A 21,134-nucleotide genomic window follows, 5' to 3' on the forward strand; every position below is an offset into this window, starting at 1 on the left:
TTGAAGACTGGAAAAATGTTGCCTGGTCTGATGAGTCTCAATTTCTGTTGAGACATTCAAATGGTAGAGTCAGAATTTGGCGTAAACAGAATGAGAACATGGATCCATCATGCTTTGTTACCACTGTGCAGGCTGGTGATGGTGGTGTAATGGTGTGGGGGATGTTTTCTTGGCACACTTTAGGCCCCTTAGTGCCAATTGGGCATCGTTTAAATGCCACGGCCTACCTGAGCATTGTTTCTGACCATGTCCATCCCTTTATGACCACCATGTACCCATCCTCTGATGGCTACTTCCAGCAGGATAATGCACCATGTCACAAAGCTCGAATCATTTCAAATTGGTTTCTTGAACATGACAATGAGTTCACTGTACTAAAATGGCTCCCACAGTCACCAGATCTCAACCCAATAGAGCATCTTTGGGATGTGATGGAACGGGAGCTTCGTGCCCTGGATGTGCATCCCACAAATCTCCATCAACTGCAAGATGCTATCCTATCAATATGGGCCAACATTTCTAAAGAATGCTTTCAGCACCTTGTCGAATCAATGCCACGTAGAATTAAGGCAGTTCTGAAGGCAAAAGGGGGTCAAACACCGTATTAGTATGGTGTTCCTAATAATCCTTTAGGTGAGTGTATAACGTGCTCACGTTTTGCTCTGGCTTCCGCCTGTTCGCCTAGCACACTCTCATGTTTCTGAGAAAAGTGATTCCAAAGTGAATCTTTACTCACTGAAACAGTTTCACCACATTGCTGTTCTTGCTCTACATTATTGTCATCTATACGTTTGCTAAGAATAGTACAGTACTTTGCAAATTCCATCTCGGCCAATTTGTGTAACAAATATTGATAATTATACAGATGAATTCTGGGTAGATTTGGGCACGCCTCAGAGTCGTGGTGTGAGCGGTATCGGAGCGAAATTGGAGCGAGACAAAGCGACCGCTCCAGCCTTAATTAAAAAACCGCTCCACGCTCTGACCAAATTCCGCCCGCTCCACTCCTCACTCACGCTCCGCTCACATGCTCTGGGGCTAATGTGATAATTTTTTCTAATGTTTGTGAGAACTCTGGCTGCTGCATTCTGTACCAGCTGAAGTTTATGTAAGGATCTAGATGGGCAACCAGAAAGGAGGGCATTACAGTAGTCCAGTCTGGAAGGCTTGTATTAATTTTTCTGCATCATGAAGGGATGTTTCACAGATGATAAAACGCAGTTCTAGTAATGCTACTTATGTGAGTATTTAATCATAATTCTGAATCAACTAGAAGACCAAGATTTCTGACCACTGTGTTAGGTTGTATAGGAAGGCCACCAGTGTTGAGGTGGTGAAACTTATTTTGTGCATCCTTGGGACCAATTAGCAGAACTTCTGTTTTTTCTGTGTTTAACATAAGGATTTTTTTTGCCATCCAGCACTGGATATCTAGACAGTCTTCTAACTGAGAGAGCAGTGATGCATCATCAGGCTTAATGCCAACCACACATTCTAGCCAGTCCAAGTAGATATTATGGTCCACAGTATCAAATGCTGCAGTTAAATCTAGTAATACCAACAAGGATATACAGCCACGGTCAGAAGCCATAAGCAAATCATTCACTACTTTATCTAGAGTGGTTTCTGTGCTATGGTTTGGTCTAAAGCCAGACTGATATATTTCATTAATATTATTTTTCTGTAGGAAAGAAGACAGCTGACAAACTACAACCTTTTCCATGATCTTTGAAATGAATGGGAGGTTTGAGGTAGGCCTATAATTTCCTAAAACACTAGGTTCAAGATTTGGTTTCTTTAGGATGGGTCTAATAACAGCCATTTTAAAAGGTTTTGGAACATATCCAAGCCTAATAGATGAGTTTAACACATTTAACAGGGTAGTGCTAATCTGTGGTACAATTTTCTAGAAAAATTTTGTAGGTCTACGAGGCTAATAGAGGATTTACAGGATGAAAACTAGGCTCAGAACTTCTGATTGTTGTTTTATAGGAAGGAAAGATTCAAAGGTCTCATTATTGGTAGGCATAAGACTAGCAGGAGGCTGGCAGCTGTATGTAGTTACAGACATGTACTGAATGGTCTTTCTAATCTTAGTTCTTTTACCATTTAAAAAAATTTAATAAAGTCATCACTCTTAAGAGCTTGTGGGACTTGCGAGTTTAATCAAGAATTCTGTGTTAACCTGGACACAGATTCAAATAGGAATTTAGGATTTGTTTTGTTCACATCTATTAATCTGGAGAAATACACAGACCTAAGAGTCACTAGTGCTTGACTATATTTAGAGAGGCTCTCTTTCCAGGCAGATTTGAAAACCATTTAGTTTAGTTTAGTTAAGCACCATTTGCACTCTAGCTTGCATGATGCCTGTTTGAGTTTATGCGTATGATCAGAGTACCAGGGGGCAGGTTTCTTATCTCTATGAGGAGAGGTTAGCTGACCTGAATCTGTTCAGCCTCGCGCAAAGGAGATTAAGGGGGGACATGATCCAGGTATATAAGACTCAACCAAATGGCTACTTTAACATTAGTTTAAATACTAGAACTCGTGGCCATAGGTGGAAATTAGCGGGAAAACATTTTAAAATGAATTTGAGAAAACACTTCTTTACCCAGAATGTAGTTACAGTATGGAATAGTCTTCCTGCTAGTGTAGCGGAAGCTAAAACCCTGGGTTCCTTTATATCAGAGCTAGATAAGATTTTAACAGCTCTGAGCTATTAGTTAAGTTCTCCCTAAACAAGCTTGATGGGCTGAATGGCCTCCTCCCGTTTGTTAATTTCTTATGCTTTATCTTCTTAAGTGGAGCTTCAATATTTAGAGTGCTGCGAAGGGATTTTTCCATGTTTGCAGTTACCTGTTTAAGTTCATTTACACACAATGCTTCAGATGTAAGGCTGAAGGACTGTGGAAGCTGTTTGATAAACATTGTTGTAGTTAGTGAGGCAATGGAACATCTGATTCTGTACTTTGAAGCTGTGGTCAACAGGAGGCTATACTAGATTTCAAATGTTAACAAGTAATGATCTCAAAGCAGAGGACTTTGAGGCATAATAGATACATGTTCCACCAGGATGCCATGGCTAATAATCAAATCAAGGGTATGGTTACAGGCATGAGTAGGCCTGACTACATTCTGATATACACCTACAGTGTCTAGAATAGCTGTGAATGCTATTTTTAAAGGATCACTGTCTTTCTCCATGTAAATATTAAAATCACCAACAATAACAGCTTTGTCAGTAGTGACCACCAGGTTTGTTAAAAAAATCAGCAGACCCCTTAAGAAAATTACTGTACGGACCAGGCGGTCGATATACAATAACAATGGTGATTTAGGGTGAAGAGCTACAAAGAGATGAGCCAACAAGGCTAAGAACAAGAGTTTCAAATGTGCTGAAGCTAAAATTACATTTCTCAGAAACTCCTAGGTTGGACTGAAAAAATGCAGCAGCAACACCACCACCTTTGCGATTTGGTCGAGGGTTATGCTTATAACTGTATTCAGCTAGAGTAGATTCATTTAGTGAAATGAATTAATTCTGTTTAAGCCAGGTCTCAATAAGGCATAGGGCACCAAGACTAAAATCAGTAATCATTTCATTTATTAATAGCGCCTTAGGAGCCAGTGGTCTTACAATGACAAGTCCAAGTTTAAGCCTTGCATCACACCTATTGTCTAGTAACGGATTCATTGTAATTTTTGTTGTTATGACATACACTATGGTGGAATAGGCTTCAATGATTAAAAGTGCGGGGAATAGAGACAGTCCCAATAATATGAACCCTAGATGATGACTAAGCGACTAGCAGGCAGTCGGTTATGCCAGTTTGCCTGCCTCTTGGGCTTGGGTCTATCCAGCGATTTGCCTCGAGGCTATGAGCTATGCTTTTGGAAAGGAGGTTGGCACCAGCCCAAGAGGGATGAATACCATCCCTCTTCAAAAACCCAGGCCTACCCCAAAACGTTCGCCAGTTGTCTATATAACCCACACCATTTATCGGGCACCATTCCGACAGCCAGCGATGTAGCGACGATAATCTGCTGTACATTTCATCACCATACCTAGCAGGGATGGGGCCAGAGCACGTTACTGACACACACATCATCTTCGCAAGGTTGCACACCTCTAATAAAATTTGCCCTAGTGATCTCCGATTTCCTCAATCGGAGATCATTAGTGCCGACGCGGATAATAATCTGAGAGTATTTACACTTACTGTTAGCCAGCACTTTTAAATTTGCTGAGATGTCGGTCGCTCTGGCACCAGGGAGACAATTTACTATGGTCGCTGGAGTCGCTATTCTGACGTTTCTTATGATGGAATCACCAATAACCAAAGCGCTTTCAACAGGTGTCTCAGCGGGAGTTTCAATGAGTGGGAAGAACCTGTTGGAAACGTAAATGGGCAAATGTTGCCGGTGTGAGGTAGGTTTAGATTTACGACTATGCCACCAGGTCGTCACCCACTCGCCTTGCTGCGAAGGCTCTGCTAGGAATACTAGGAATCAGTGGATCAGGATATGCATAAAAAACAAGTAGAGACAATTGTTCTGGGCATATCTGCAGGATGCCCAGTCTTCATCGTATCTCCGCGGATGCAATAAAGACTAATGCTATAAAGACTAATGCAATAAAGGTAATGCTGAAGGACTACACAAGCGGTTCCTGACTCTGGATTGATTCAGAAGGCAAAGCAAAGCATTGCAAAGCAAGCTCAGAGAATTCAAGTCAAGAGGTGGTCCGGAGTGTATGGTGACCTTGCAAAGTACCAAAATATTTGGGGAGCCAGTATCATATTAAGCTGAAACAAGCAATTTAATTGTTAAGGGGAAAACATCCATGACATGAAGGTGAAATCATTTCTGACCAGTCAAAGTGAAATGTATGGATACGTCTTATCACAAAAACATATATAACCTGTAATCATATGTAATGGAGTTGAGCCACTCAGAGAAATCTTACGTGTGACTCCCTTTGTATATAAAGTGAATAAACTAGCCTAGCATTGAATGAAATTCTCCTCCGGGTTGTTTGTTTACTGTTAACATTTGTTGAGATCAGTGTTAATTTTGACAGCAGATTTCAATTTAGTTTTAGTCATAGTCTTTTGACTAAAATGCAATTTTAGTTTTAGTCATATTTTAGTCATCTGTTTTGTTTTAGTTTTAGTCTAGTTTTAGTCGACTAAAAAGCATAAGATTTTACTCGACTAAATCTACTGTAGATTTAGTTGACTAAAATATATTGGGTTTAATTTAAATGTAATTTAGTTAAACCGTGGTAATATACAAAATATTCTAACTTAAAATTAAATAAAGCCAAGTCTCATTAAATATGTGGAATATCGTCTTTCCATAAAAACCAAAAATTAGATATTCATTGTTTAGAACTTGCATATGACATTCTTCTTCCTGTAAAGCAAAAGTGCAACTCCAAATTATTTAAAAGAAAAACTGTATTTGGCAGTAATGCCATTGCAAATACTGCATGACCTGAAAAAATTACCTTGCAGATGTCGCTTTAGATTTGTTGTATTTTTACCAGCGATTTCCGCTCCACACGGTTTACACAAGGTCTTGTTTGTCTTGACATCAAACGTGAAATTATTCCATATATCTTCTCTTCTTTTTCTCCCAGCCATTGCCATGTCATTTTAGTTTAAGTCAGACAGACACCCACCAATGTATGCAAGATGTACTGTCGCATCTCGCGTCGCAAGGTGAATCAGTATCTTAATTTTCCAAATGTGCGTGTGCGTCTCACCGCGCCACGCACCAAGATTAATTCTGATTGGATCATTTCCAAAAACGTCCCTCACTCACATTTTCGTCTCGTTTTTATTAGTTAACGAAAATGTCAATATATTTTTATTATAGTTTTCGTCATCATCACTTAATTTTTATTTAGCTATCGTCTCGTTTTCGTCAGTGAAAATTTGTCGTTGACGAAAATTATAACGAAAATATTTCGTCAACGAAATTATCACTGGTTGAGATCCATTTTTTTCACCGCACCATAACAATCAACTCAATAAATGTTATCCTGGCTTAAGAAAGAGACTGCCATTTAGCAGAAAAAGCTTTATTTAGTAACCCGAAGTCACACAACTTCAGTTTTAATTCTGAAAGATAGAACATTAGAGTAGATGAATATGAATATATATTTCAACTTACAGCAACCTCCAAGATGGACATTGCATGATATCTGTAACATCTTCACCTCTATAAGTGAACATTAACATGTCCAAAAACTATATTTTTTTTCCAGAAAAAAAGGAAAAAGGCAAAGTAACATAAGTTGCTGCTTAGCAAAGAATGCTTTTTAGGAACTAAGAAATTCAAATTATTGCAGTGAGGCCTTGGTACAGTTGACAGACTTCGTGTTCGATTCATGTATTCCTTTGACAGGCTGACCGCACCTGTACGCCAGGTGCCTTAAGCCCCTGCAGATTTGATCTTTTCTGATGACCCTCTGATGTTCTGCCGAAAGCCACTTGCAAACTCGTACCCCTTTAGCGTATACATGATCAAACAGCATGTCTGCACACGAGTACTCACATTTTCATTCAATCAATCTTAAGTGCAGTTTTCCCCAAATCCCCATTTCCCTATTTGACGGACCAAGACATTCTTCTTTTCATTAATTCAATAAAAAAGTAAATATCTGTGCTAAGAAATTAAAGGTATTATGGATTTTGCAAGTAAATGTTTCCAATTGGTATAAAATAAATAAGACTAACAAATTATTTATCCACACTATGTTGCTAATCCTTTACTGAATCATAACACCAAGAAATATAGGTAGCAACTGTACTAAACCAAAGTGTGGCTTATGATCCCATCAACTTCCTTCAAATCATACTTTACAAGAGATCCTTCAATAAAATCATAGTTAAGGTTAACAGTTTGGAGGACATGTAAAATTAAGTAAGATTCATAATATAAACTTAGGCTATAGTCAACAATTATAAATGTTCAGATATAATATGAGGAAAATAATAATAGCAGTCACATCACAGCCATGGAGTGAAAACAAGAATGGTGACGATTCTATAGAAATTAAAGAACCTGCTGTTTTTCTTCTATAAGAAAGGGCCATCATCATTTACCTCCCGAGAAAATCTCAGAAGTGTTGTTCCTTTCAGATAAATGAAATGCTTCTGGTGTTTTGACTTTGAAGCAGAACTAGATTCAGGGTAATGTCTAAGACTGCAGTTCTGTGCTGGGAGATTGCCATCATCATTTGTCTCCGTATCCCTTCAACCCCAACACCCCTACTCGCACACCCTCAGTGATATGGGCTGAAGTCCCTCTCTAGGTTCTCAGACTCGTCGTCATCGGAGAAGAAGTCATCCTCGATGTCGTCCTCATCATATTCTTCATGCCACTCTGGGACATATTCGTCATCATACTGGTCGTCTTCTTCTTCCCCATCTCCTCCATCTTCCACAGTGTTGTTGTTGTTGTTGTCAGATTCGCCTGTGTCTGAGCCACCATCGGATTTTGCCCTGAGACGAACAAGGCAGAGCAACAAGACTGGGCAACAGGGTCCCAGGCGAGGGAAACCACATAAAGAGTCATCCTAACCTGGCTGCCAGATTCAAGCACAGGTCCATCTTCACAAAAGCATCATACTCACTCCTCGTTTGAGTCCGTGCGGTTAGCGAGGTTCGAAGCTTGCGCAGCCTCCTGGTCAGGCCCCGTTTTGGACTGGTACCCCACACGGAAGTCCTGTGACAGGAGAGGCCAGACAGGTATGGCTTACTGTTTGCAGATTATCGCAAATCTACATAGATTTAAACAAGCTAGGTGCATAGCATAAGGTAGATGTAGTGCAGGTACCTGGGTAGAATGCTGCAGGATGGCCACCAGACGCTCCTGGATGCGACGGATTAGCTCCAAGCCGGTGTTGAGGTGCTCCGGCTTCAGCAATCGCACACAGGATGCCAGGTCAGTGCACTGGAGAAGTGTCTCCTCTGGGGGGAGGCAGAAGTGGAGACTCATCTCACAATATTACTAGACCTTTGGGTGTAAAAATTACAACCAAACCAAACATTTTAAATCCCCAATCACAATGATGACATGTCAGAGTTGACTTAACGTCTTCCAGCAACTTTTTCACCCCTACTAAACTACAAGACTTCCAGCCCCAAATGTTCTGTTGATTTCAGCATGGAGAAATCAGCTTCATTTCTGTCGCTTGAATTTGCAATCCATGCCATCAAGCTCAGGCTCCTACTTACCCAACAGGATCTGCAGGGCGTTGGTGTGGAGATCCAAAGCTTCAGTCTGCTGCTCCATCACATCCATCTTCTCCGTGTCCTGATTGTAGTAGCTGTACACGCATGAGTAAGCGAGCACCTAAAATGGACAAGGAATCACCTTACAGGGCAACAGTCCACCTCATAATAGAAGTAAGAAAAAGAAGAAATTTGTTTATAAAGGGCATTTCACACACAGTCACCAAGCGCTGTATAAGTGAAGGAAACGTTAAAAGAGACACCAACAAGACCTAAACAACATTAAAAACAAACAAGATTAAAGACATAAGCTACGACTCCAATGAACAGTAAACATTACAAACAACAAAAGAAAGAGCAAATGACTACCCATAGACTAGACTAAACAAATAAGTCTCTGTTTCTGGAAGGCATTGATAGTGTCAGCAGCCTGCAAAGCAGGGGCAAGGCTGTCCACCATCTTGGTGCAACAGATTTGAAGGCACGAATACAAATAAAAACAGAGGCATATCTAACAGACCTTGCGAGCCTGAGCCAGGATTTTACAGGCATCAATCACAAATGTTAAGGACTTCATCTGCAGGGCTTCGTTAATGGAGGACACCTTGTTCTCCAGATTGATGGCAAAGTCCTTGAAACAAGCAAAACATCAGTTTCAACATCACCCGCCACTGCCCTAGTAGATTTTACAAACTTTCAGCCACTTGTTAATTCAATGGCTAGATGGACACTCTAGCGCTGCCAAAGCGTCGTGATGACTTCACACACCTTGGCCTGATTGTGGAAAGTGCACCTTTCATTGTAATCCTGGAATTTCTTCTCCTGGCGTGCTGCTTTGCTCACCTGCTCAGAGAGCGAGACGTACAGATCAAACCCAATGCAGATCAGTTTCAGGGATTGCCAGTAGAGTATATTCTCAGGCCCAGCTAATGCTATATTCTATGGTCACCGCTCTAAAGCAGATCGAGGCAAAAGCTATTTTTCCTGGCCCATAAGATCAGTAAAATAATTTAGAAAAAAGACATTGGTATAGCATTTTGTTCTCATGAATAATCACAAATGAGCCTTTCCAAGAACAAGTCTTCTACTGTAGCTTTCAAGGGACATAAAAATATTGTTAAAAAGTAGCACCTGCTGACATGGAGAAGCCTGGAAACTCAGATTGTTTTATCTTTAATTAGGGCCAATCAATCAGGTCTTTGAATCTGGTGCGTGTGCTCACCATGGCTGAGCAGTTGTAGTAATCTTTGTGTGTCGGCTTCCATGGCTTGAGACAGCGCCAGCAGAATCCATGGTTGCATTTGGCACAAGTCATACTTAAAGGCAAGAGAAATGTTAATGTTAATAACACAGCTTTAGCCAGTACAAATGTCCTGAAAACTCATCATGTGACTGGAAGGAAGTGAAGTGAAGATCCTGAAAGCAGGAATAGGTAGCGACACTCACTGCAGGCAGCCCTCATTCTTCTCAATCTGAGACTGGCAGCTGGGGCAGCGTTTGGAGATGAGCTTGGCCAGGTGCTTGCTCTGGGCCTCCATACTCATGCCCTCGTAATAGCCACCGTCATCCATCCACTGGGACATGTGACTGCAGCTGGCTGGGTAGTGAGCCTGCAGGAGGGGCAGATGAATCAGAGATGGAGCACAGCTCAGTGGGGGACCAAGCCCGTCATAGAGGGATGGACCACAGCTCAGTGAGGGAGTGAAGCCCTCAGACAGGAATGTATTCCAGCTCCAGGAGTCACCACAAACCTCTGGGAAATTGCAGCTGAAACAGGAGGACCAGCAGCATTTGGAGCAGGTACCCATGCTGCCAATGTTCTCCTTGCAGAGGATCTGATCACAGCCTTGGGGGTTGGTGCACCATGTCAGGTTGGAGCAACACTCCACATAGCCGCGGAGCAGAGCATTTTTATACTGTTGGAAGGATCAGAGAGAACAGGTCCAGGGTTCAAATTAATGACAAAACAGGTGGCACTGAAATTAGACCCAGTGTGACATCACATGGGGATCAAGAGGGACAACAATAAATATAACCTTCCAGTTAAGTGTAGGTGAAAATCAGGGGCAGCCAAAATACACTATATGGACAAAAGTATTGCACCTGGCCATTGCCCCTTAGGAACCTTAATGACATCACATTTTAAATCCATAGGCATAAATATGGAGTTGGTCCCCCCTTTGCAGTTATAACAGCTGTCAGTCTTCTGGGAAGTCTTTTGGAGTGTGTCTGTGGGAATTTTTGCATTTGTGAGGTCAGGTACTGATGTTGGATGTAGCTCAGGACTCTGTGCAGGCCAATCAAGTTCTTCCACACCAAACTCACCCAACCATGGAAGCAGAAAACTAACTATATTTAAGTGAGTATTTCACATCAATCTGGAGAATTAAGTCATGTCCACCAGGGGGCAGTGCGAGAAAACCATCTTGGTCGGCTCCTTCGTTTTCAGTCTCACTTGTTTGTATGAGGTTGTGACAGGAAATGATGTATACTCACTGCAAATTTTTAAATACTTGTAGCACTTAGTATTTCATAATTACGATGCACGATATTGGGAAAAAAAACATTTCTGCAATAAGTATTGCAGTATTTGTAAAAAAATGAGTTAAAAATAAATCAATTTCTCAAACACAGCTATTCATGATTGATTTAAACAGCAAGGATGAAAATGATTTGGATTGGCTCGGAGTGCATGTAGAGCTGTTTGCAAAAGTAGTGGCGGTAAACTTTAATGTTAAACATATACTACATTATCCTAAAAATGAGCGGTCATTAAAGTCTAGGGGTGTAACGGTTCACAAAAATCACGGTTCGGTTCGATACGACACAGTGGTGTCACGGTTCGGTATGTTTTCGATATAGCAAAAAAAAGCCAAATTTCTTTGATTTTTTAAACTTTTTTATTTATTAAAACATCAAAAAAGTATGATCTTGTTTTTTCTTTTACTTTAAACAATGATGAAGCTATTCTTCACACATCTTCTGAGGTTTCTTTTTAGCAGCAAATAAAACAAAACCTCCTTTATAACCAAAACCAAAAAGCTCCTGATAAAAAAAATGTATGTAATTTTGTAGTAGTTATAAACTAATAGAAAGAAAAGAACAATTTTGTTTTTATATGGAACTCAGTTTCAATCAATTTTTAAGTTTTTTTTTTCCAAAAAGATGAGTGTGTTCACATTTTATCCACCACTCTCTTGCCATCACCCTCATAACTTAGAGGGAAACCAAAGTGCTCCCAAACTCCAGACCTGTTGGTTATAGGAGGATCCTCTATTTCTGGTCTGATAATTGCATTAACGTTACTAGCCATTTTGCAACAAGCTAGTGCAGCAAATGCCTGACTGACTGGAGTAGTGTTTGGGGGTGGGAGGGGCAGTCAACACGTTGCCTGTCACGTCGTTTGGGCTGCCTTGTTGAGCGTAGTAGCACTGAAAACATTATATTTTACACACTTTATTCTCTTATTTTTTTCAAATATAACCCTCTGGAGTCTAGGGATAGGGAACACACTTTCACTGACTGGGGCATGATCACACATTTCATTCAATATCATAAACTTAATTCATGGAAAATAAATTATTTCTTATATATTTGTTTTGGCATTAAACTCATCTTAATCTTAGTGTACTTTGTAAATATGTCAGATTTATGTTAAGTTTGTAATTTGACACCAAAGTATAGACATTGCAAAATGCAGCTTGGAATAATTGCAGACACATAATAAAAGTACATAGTAAGCAATGCTGGCAGTTTGTTTTGATCCAAGATATCTGATCAACAAAGTCTTGGCTACATGAAGATGACTAAATCGTATAGTTGCAACATTCAGTTGGATTTATAAATAAGAAAAACCGAACTCATGTCACTATTTCTGGCTCCTGTCATTGAATATGTAGCAACTTTCATGTGTATGAATGAGCCATTGTCACCTGGCCACGTCCCTCCCCCCCTTTTATGGCTCTGACTGGAATGTTTCTGGATCGCATTTCACCGTTGCGCTGTTAATAAAATTACCATGCGAATGCGATTTGAATACGCGCTAATGCGGCTATTTAGAATGTGAATAGTGATCTTCAGGTGAGAGCGGTACTACACGCCCCCGATGCAGGTAAAACAAAGTAAGGTGACATGGTTTACTTTCTTGCCGATTTAGACTAATTTTAAAAACTTTAATACTTCCGACAATGGACGTTTTGAAAAGAAGTCTGATTACGGATTTAGTCAGAGTTTTTTTCATGTTTCTATAATAAGATTTCAGCGAGTTATGAACTGAAATAGACAAGAAAGATACTCGGCATCGCTGACGATGCCGTCGACTCCAGAGGGATAAAAGTATTTTTTTTAATCGTTTGGTTTGTAATGCGTACCGAACCGAAAGCCTCGTACCGAACGGTTCAATACGAATACGCGTATCGTTACACCTCTATTAAAGTCGCACAGCTTGCTAAGCTTTTGTTTCCTACAACAATATACATGTTCTAGCGGAATGTAAACCCCACACACTTTTATTTTATCACGAAGATTTATAAATACTGGAATTGCATTGAAAAATTATGTTAGAATTTCTTTGTACCATGTACACGACACTGCTTTCTTAGAAACAAACCGCCATAAAATTTTGAAGATGATGTACCAGAGGGAATATTTTCTCTCTTGCCTCTGAAAATATACAGGTCATCCAGCCACTCATTCTTTAAAATAAAATCAGATGTTACTATAATACTAACTGTACCATATATAAACACACAGTACCATGACGAAAGGTGACCATACTTTTCACCCCAATTTTTGTTGGTACTTCAACTCGCGCAGGAGACACATTAATTCCTCGCATAGGTGCACTGATGATGCATGGAATCAATGCAGAAAATACTGGTGGCCATGATGCGTACTACGCATTGTGAGCTTTGAGTATAAATCGGCCCTTAAGAGTTCCCTTCACTGAGACTAAGGCTACGTTCACACTGCCATGCTGAGGTGACTCAAATCGGATTTTTTGCCTTAATGTAACACAGACCTGATCTTTTCAGGGCTGTGTGGACACGCAAATCTGATCTTTTCAAATCGGATTTGTGCCAATTTCATATGTGGTACTAAATCGGATACGTATCCGATTCGTGGCCATGTGACCTGAATGTGAACGCTCAGATCGGAATTCATGTGGCTTTTTGCTTATACGCATGAGCTGACAGCCTGCACCGGCAGCCCAGGAACGTAAAAAAGGAGGAGAGCTGCGATAACAGTCAGTGGAAGGATGGAGTAGGTGGGGATTTAATTGATATTTGGGGAAATGAATCTGTTCAAGCTAAACTGGAAGGAACCTATCGTAATGGAGTAGTATTTGAAATAATTGCCAAAGAAACGGCACAGTGCGGACACGAACGTGGCTACAATGCCAAAGAAAAATAAAGAGCCTGAAGTCAAAGTTTAAAGAGGCAAAAGACTTGAATCAGTGCAGCGGTCATGGCCGCACAACGTGCCAATTTTACGACCAGCTTTTTACCCGTGTAAAAACGTAGCAATGTGCGCATGCGTGACGTTTCGGAGGACCGATGCGTTCACATTACAGTCAGATACAGGTCACTTGTGCTTATGAATGTGAACCGTCAAGATAGACAAATCTGATCTGAGCAAAAAAATCGGAATTGAACGATGTGGCAGGCAGTGTGAACGTAGCCTAATGGACCTAGCCCAACCCCTGATAAACAAGCCCAGATCATTATCCCTCCTCCACCACACTTTACAGTTGGCACAATGCAGTCAGGCAGGCAATCTCTTTCTCCTGACATCTGCCAAACCCAGACTCGTCCATCAGATTGGCATACAGAGAAGTGTGATTCTTCACTCCAAGAGTCCCAGAGTCCAGTGGCAGTGTGTTTTACACCAATCCCTCCAAAGCTTGACATCGTGCTTGCTAATTTGAGGCTTGCATACAGCTGCTCGGCTATGGAAGCCCAGTCTATGAAGCCCCTGGCACACAGTTTTTATGCTGGGGTTAGTGTCAGAGGAAGTATGGAATTCTGCAGTTGCAGAGTCAACAAAGCATTGGTGACTTTTACGCTCAGCACTCGGTGACCCCGCTCTGTTACTTTAAGTGGTCTGTGAGTTTGTTGTTCCTAAATGGTTCCACTTTGTAATACCACTTACAGTTGACTGGAATATCTAGCAAGGAAGAAATTTCACGAACTTGCAAAGGTGGCATCCTATGACAGTCCCACAATTGAATTCACTGAGCTCTTCTGAATGACCAATTCTGTCACAAATGTTTGTAAACCTGACTGCATAGCTAGGTGCTTGTTTTTGTACAACTGCGGCAATGGGTCTGAATGAAATGCCTGAATTCAGTGATTCAGAGGTGTGTCGCAATACTTTTATCCATATAGTGTAGTTTGCCATCATGGTGTGTGTTAAGACAGATGACAGACAGTCACACAAAGCTGCAGCAAGAAGCCTGTAGGCAACCAACATAATCCACCATGGACCCAATGGAGAGGTGGCGGCATCACAGACCTTGGCAATGATATCTTTGTCAGTCAGGATACTGAGGAAAAATTGTGAGGTGGGCTGGGCGCGGCAGTCCGTGATGGGGCAGTTACAGTGCATCACCAGGTTCTGCTCGATCCTGGCAGTCAGATACTTCTGCCAGCAGGACTGTAAGACAGGCAGCAATTGAAGGCAATGGAAGGCAATGGAGTTTTCAATTGACAGGGTTACAATCTTTAAACTTTGTTTCATTTCCTTGAGATGCCCCAGTGTTCTGAGATGGTGTGAATACAATCACCAAGTGGATTATGCCTGGGGGAATCATAGGGGAATCAGAGGCCATGGGGGTGTCATCTAAGTTAAGGAAGCGACTTCTGTTCAAAGAGGCATATAAGTGAGGATCAGACAGTGTCAGTGTTCCTGGAACAACTGGGTTGCATACAAGGGTTAAGAGTCTTGCTCAAGGGTCCAGTGAAATCATGTGGCCAGGCAAAGGATTTGGACCAGCAACACTAACAGATAAGCAGCATCAACGCTAGAGCTCCAGGAATAATACGGCCTTCAAAGACAACAAAATCTGTTTCAGGTGCAATTCAACAAAAACAAATCAAGGCAAGATTTCACAATGGGATATTTTAACACACTGTACAACTCAAAAGTAATGATTACGTAATGGGATGTTCCCTCTTGCTCTCTCCGGGAGCAGTCAGGGCAGGAAACACCCAGCACTGTGGTTCCCCATCATTCCATGTTTTTCTGGCAGTCCACCAGAGAACCAGACTAGGCTAACCTTTTCTTCAAATATACACAGCCAGAGGTACTCAAGAACAGGTTTGAGAAGAGCTCCAGCCTCTCAAGGTCACATGATTCAACACCAGATGGTATTCACAAGAAATTGGCTGTAATATCACTGCCTGTTAAATTACAGTTAAAATTATGACCAATAGAGACGCACCAAGATATTCCTCCATTACTGTTATGCATTTCCATCCCTTACAATATAGAATTTTGCGCCGGGCACAAAATCAGATTTGTGCAGTAATTAAATATATATTATAATTGAGAGGACCGGACAAAGAAAGGACTTATTTTAGACTCTTTGTACAAGTCTTTTTTTCTTTCATTATTAAGAAGAGAAGTGACAGCATGTGCAAAATGAGGTAGGGGGCATTGAAACTCACCCGGCAGCAATAGTGCATGCAGCAGAGGGTGGGGGTGGGGTCAGGCTCCCCTGACTGCGGAGTCAGGCAAACGGGGCACTGGGAGGTGGGGCTGGGGGGCGGCTGGGGGTTGCGGCCCTTGAGCCCGGCTGCCAAGATCAGGGCGTCCGGGTCGTCGGTGTAGCGTTGGATCAGAATATCCACATTCCACTTGCAGTGCACCAACAAGTGCTCGGCCTGATCCAGGTCCAGACTCAAGGTGCTGGAGACCTGCTGGACTGTGCGCATCATCAGCTGACGCACCTCATCCTGAGTCATGGTGCGGCCCATGGAGAAGAGCACAGTCTCCAGGACTCCATCTTCTGTTCGCTGTGGTGCTGCAAGGAGGCCTCCCAGACTGCAGAGGGAGACACACACAAATGATTACCGGTCAAACTCTGCTGACAGCATTGCTTCAAAATTGCTAAGGGTCATTCAACATGTTTATGTTGAATACCCTTCTAGAGTTCTACTGAAAATATCGAAGTATAAAGGAATAAACACCCAATACTGATCTTAAGTAAAGGCAGGAGAATATAACAGGACTGACAACCAGCAATAATAAGCAGATCCTGAAGAAACCTGAGCAGCATTTTCAGCTCTGACTCCAGTGAGACTGCAGTCTGTTACCAAGGGCAATTAGAATATTTGATTATACCAGTTCCAAGAATTTAGTGACAGTGAATCAACTGTCTGTGCACTGAGTATGGTGAAAATCTATAAGAAGTGTTCAAGCCTGAAGAAATAATCTAACTGCAGGTCTTGAAATAAAGATATACCAGGTTATTTTCGTCACCTCCAGTTTGTTTGGGGGAAATAAGGAAACATTTTCACCAAGATGTAATGACGTGCTCATTTATCCAAATGAGATAGATGTCAGCTCCCCCTCTACAAGCTGACATAAACAAAAAGGAATGGAATACTCCCAAATGTCTTAAAACAAAAAATAACCAAATACTGCTGTCACATCTGATGGCACACAGAAAGCGAAAGGGTGGTGGGGCGGAAAATAACGACAAAGAATGGTAAAAATTCTCTTTATTTTCTTAAAATGAGAAACAATTTTGTCTCTTGTATACTACAAGACATTCATATATAGTGCATATTTAGTTTGGGTATGTCATAGATGACTAAAGACAAATCTTGAACTGCAGACTGTAGGGTATGACAGCAAAACAGAGAAGGGCCCCAAGGCAAGGGCCAGACCACCCCACAGCTTACTGATTAGGAGGTGGTGGTTACAGTACAGGGAAAAAGCATACATGCTTGGAGTTTGGAGCAAAACAGAAGATACATGGGAGTCTTTTAAAGTACAGGTAGAACAAAGAGCCAGTCAGAACAGACTAAATGTTGGTCACGAAGCGGAAAGGGGGAGATGGTGATCCTGCTTTGGGAAAGCTGGGAACATGGGCACGGGTACACGCTCAGGAACGTAAACACACACACTCTCTCAGGGGTCCTTTACTCCCACGTCTCTGCCTTCAGAGCTACCCCATCTTGCACAATGTGACCGCACCCTCCCCGATGGTCAGCGGTCAAAGGTCATCCCCACACCTGATGGCGGCCTTTCCACCCATGCCCTTCTTCAGCTCCGCCTGGCTGAGGGATATGTGCGCCGGGCCCTTCTGCGGAGTGCTGGGGTCCTCGGGGAGGAACTCCACAATGTGCGGGGTGTCCTCGTTTCGCCGCACGTAGCCCTTGCTGATGACGTGCATGATGCAGGAAAGCACATCCGTGGTGCTGCAGCTGAAACGGACCACGCCGGGTGACCGCAGGGCCTCCTGCTTCTGGCACATGTCCAGCACCTATGCATGTGAGTAAGGAGGGTGCACAGAACAACCTCAGGGCCATTTCCATTTCCAGGAAACAAAGCAGTCAGCCCAGCTACCCTCACTTCCCAGGACCCAATTTACGCTGCCACACAGCCTTACCCTGAAGACCAGGTTGTCAATGTGCATCTCCTTCTCAGCCTTCATGATCTGGACGATGAGGCAGTAGATGTAGTTCCTCTTGCGCTCCAGGGCACTGGCTGCATCCTCATTGACGTTGATGTAGGTCTGCTTGGGTAGCAGGTATAAGTAGCTGCAGCTATCCAGAGCCTTCAACAGGGCCTGCTCATTCAGCTTCAGAAATCCTGTAGTCACAAAGAGTAGAGCATAACCAGTATACCTTTACTGTTTACAAAGTACCCAACTACAGCCAGATCAGAACCAGCACAGGCTAAGATGATTTGTAAATTTACATCTTTACAAGTATGACTTAGAAAAAAAAAGCTCTGCAACTTCTATATGGCATTCAGTTACATCTTCCTCATCAGAATTTTCATATAAGCTATATCCAACATGGATTCTCCGTACACCTGTGCACTGCAGCTGAAAGTTAGTTGACAGGGATAATTGTGTGGAACAGACATAGCTGGAAGATCATCCCTAGGTTTACTTAAGGTTTGAACCAAAACGGTAGGGAGTACATAGTCATGTACAGACATTTTTAAGGGTGACCAGGGAAAATAGTCAATAGCTCACTCTTCATGGGGTCCTGGCTGGAGCCAGTCTCAATCAGGATGCCTTTCTCTGAGGTCAGTGGCTTGATGGCCTGGGACAAGACCTCAGGCGAGAGTCCCGTGGTTTGCTGGAGTGTCTCAACAGATACATCCTACCAAAGAGATGAAGGGGGGGGGGGGAATGAACACTTCATGGACCACTCCAGAGTGCAGAACTTAGGCGAAGCTATTTTCAATTAACTAGGCACCATAACAGATCCAATAACAAATCTGAGACTCTCCAGCGGAAAGAGGTGAAAGTCCATTTCTACCTGTTGGTGGTTAAACTGCAGCAGGATGTACATCTGCAGCGTGGAGACGTAGAGCGTGCTGGAACCATAGGTCACCTCGGCATGGCCCAGCCACGTCCACTGCAGGTGCCGGGGCTTGCTGTGAGTCAGGCTGTACATGCTCTGGCCTGCCAACACATGCAGTAACAAGATTAAGGTGAAGAAAATTAGCAAGACTGAATAAGCAGATACCAGACTCAAGGTTCCTTTACTGCAAATAGGTTTCTAATGCATTCTTAAATTCACCCAATAAAAAGATACACCAATCAAATATGGGCATTCAAAAGCATGACAGCAAATACTGTATATATACTAGAAGGCAGCGTTTTCTGTGGCATTAGAAGGAGGAGACAAGGTTTACTGACTGTTTCCATAGAAGTCGGTGAACTCCATCAGGTAGCTGCAAAGTTGTGGGGGAAAAAACCTGTCGGGGTTCTCCAGGTAGCAGGGCGAGGACACGGCCCAGCAGCGTGGGGAAAGAACCAGCACTTTCACCTCGCTCTCTTCCTCTGGTCCTGACGTCTGGTCTTCCATCATCTCAAACAGAAACACGCAGACCCTCCATATTAAAAGACAGGCCAGAAAAAAAACTCAAAAAAGCACAAAAGAAGCAGATTCACTGGTAGCACACAGCACAGCTAATTCAGCCAATTAAATGCTCATCCAGCTAATTAAGCTTATTTATTAGTTTGACCAAACCCAGGAATGAAGTAAATACTCTGATAAATACACAGAGTGAGTTGGGGTCCCCAAGAATAGCTTTATATTGCCTTAGATGACAGGTATGTTTAGAGGTCAGCTTCTGATCCTTAGCTGCCATCAAGACGGGCTCACCTCCTCGTCCACGTCCATCAGTGACTTGTCCAGCTGCTGCAGCCGGTACAGGTGGAACTCCTGCTGCAGCTCCTCTGACTCGCTCAGATTCTTCAGCATCTGCTGAGGGAAGCGGTTGGGGAAGCAAGTCCCAATCTGCTCGATCACTGCGCTCTCTAGCCACACCTTGCCCTGCCCCAGCAGCCGGTCACCTAGGTAGTACCTGCAGAAAGCACAAGGAGGAGGAACCAGAAAACTCAGCCAATGAGCACCATCGTAGGCGGGGTCTGGGAGGCCCATATGTGTGGGGAGAGTTTTATGGTACAGGGGCCAAACTAAATTAAAGGGCAATATAGATCGAAAGGTCACCTGTAGAAGTGCTCAAAGGTGTTGGCCAGCTCCAGACCAGAGAGAAAGAGCATGGGCTCCAGAAACTGCTGCAGCTGGTTGAGTGTCTCCAAATTGCCAGAGTCAACTCCACTCTCCTGGATCAACAGGTCGATGTACTGGGCGAACCGCTCACTCACCTGCAGAACATTAAGTCACAGCTACTGTCCATTCACTAAACCCAAGAATTCAGCCTTTGCCAAACCCCAAATCTCCTTTATTTTTGACAATTTGGGACTAAATTAACATAGGGTTTCTAAAAATTAGCACGGTTAGTGTAAACTGTGATGGTAATCTCCAGATGTGGATGAAAATAAGAGAACGCATCCTGTGTGAATTCAGTAAATGCCAGATGACCTTTTCCTTTGGTTACCTAATCAGTAAGAAGCTTCATGTTACCTCAAAGATACAGAGAGGGCGCGGTGTCAGATGTGGGTCTGTCCTACACTCACATGCATAGCCGTTAGGATGGACAGCTGCAGCAGGGCAGCGGAGAAGCCCTGGCGAAGCGCCAGCACGAAGGCCGTCTGCTGGCCGAACAGCTCCTCCATGGTGTTCTTCAGCCGCAGGTACATGTTCCGGTACCGCTCTACAAAGTCATCCATGCTGCACGCCGAGTCCAGAAACTTCTTCACCTAAAAGTGTGGTGGGCGTGGCAACAGGAAATACTTACACTCTTCGCCTATTATGCCAGATGCGGCTTGTACGGAAATAATTTAGAAGGAATGTCTCTATGGGTCCATTTGTGCCAAAGCAACCAGCGCCTTAGTCACTGCTTGTAAGTGAAACCAGACGATGACTCCCTGGTTATGCTACGCTTGTGTCCAAACATTAACATTAAATTTCTACTATAGTAAGACCTACATGACAGCTCACACCCAGTGACACCTGCGTTGGCAGAGAAGCAGCATTTGATTTCCTAGCCGCTTATGAAGGGAAGCATTGGGATTTGGACTGGCTAGCTCAGCTGCCTGAAGAGCGTGGGCTGGAACAGGCTTTACCTGACGCTGGACCACCCCCTGCCAGCACTGGGCTATGCCTGCGATGCTGCTGGTGCTCTTCGCTTTGGGCTTTGTGACAGTCGCCACTTCTTTGCTCTTTCCCTCTTTGCCATCTGAAAGATACATAGTGCCCAGTGATAGCAACTCACACCAGTGCCAGGGTACATACT

The 21,134-nt window shown here is 42.9% G+C and overlaps 1 protein-coding gene and 1 pseudogene across 8 annotated transcripts in view; both read right to left on the reverse strand.

Annotated features, from left to right (window-relative positions):
* Positions 1–3,800: 3,800 nt before the first annotated feature.
* Positions 3,801–6,531, reverse strand: LOC140588140 (uncharacterized; annotated as a pseudogene).
* Positions 6,073–21,134, reverse strand: part of LOC111849009 (cullin-9) — a 38,176-nt gene continuing 23,114 nt past the window's right edge. For 7 of the 8 annotated variants that reach the window (XM_023821482.1, XM_023821484.2, XM_023821481.2 and 4 more), the window contains 20 exons: positions 20,965–21,077; positions 20,416–20,598; positions 19,946–20,103; positions 19,598–19,799; positions 19,129–19,300; positions 18,746–18,891; positions 18,457–18,586; positions 17,863–18,065; positions 17,486–17,736; positions 15,914–16,289; positions 14,760–14,900; positions 9,998–10,162; positions 9,693–9,856; positions 9,469–9,562; positions 9,015–9,089; positions 8,767–8,877; positions 8,250–8,367; positions 7,849–7,982; positions 7,646–7,737; positions 6,073–7,514 (listed from right to left, as the gene is read on the reverse strand). In XM_023821482.1, the coding sequence (XP_023677250.1) occupies positions 7,295–7,514; positions 7,646–7,737; positions 7,849–7,982; positions 8,250–8,367; positions 8,767–8,877; positions 9,015–9,089; positions 9,469–9,562; positions 9,693–9,856; positions 9,998–10,162; positions 14,760–14,900; positions 15,914–16,289; positions 17,486–17,736; positions 17,863–18,065; positions 18,457–18,586; positions 18,746–18,891; positions 19,129–19,300; positions 19,598–19,799; positions 19,946–20,103; positions 20,416–20,598; positions 20,965–21,077 (3,248 nt within the window). In that variant the 3' untranslated portion in view covers positions 6,073–7,294. Of the gene's footprint in view, positions 7,543–7,645; positions 7,738–7,848; positions 7,983–8,249; positions 8,368–8,766; positions 8,878–9,014; positions 9,090–9,468; positions 9,563–9,692; positions 9,857–9,997; positions 10,163–14,759; positions 14,901–15,913; positions 16,290–17,485; positions 17,737–17,862; positions 18,066–18,456; positions 18,587–18,745; positions 18,892–19,128; positions 19,301–19,597; positions 19,800–19,945; positions 20,104–20,415; positions 20,599–20,964; positions 21,078–21,134 lie in introns of all 8 variants that reach the window. The other variant, XM_023821485.2, reaches the window with a different exon arrangement.

This window comes from Paramormyrops kingsleyae, chromosome 3 (genome assembly GCF_048594095.1).
Source record: "Paramormyrops kingsleyae isolate MSU_618 chromosome 3, PKINGS_0.4, whole genome shotgun sequence".
In the NCBI taxonomy this organism is placed as follows: Eukaryota; Metazoa; Chordata; class Actinopteri; order Osteoglossiformes; family Mormyridae; genus Paramormyrops; species Paramormyrops kingsleyae.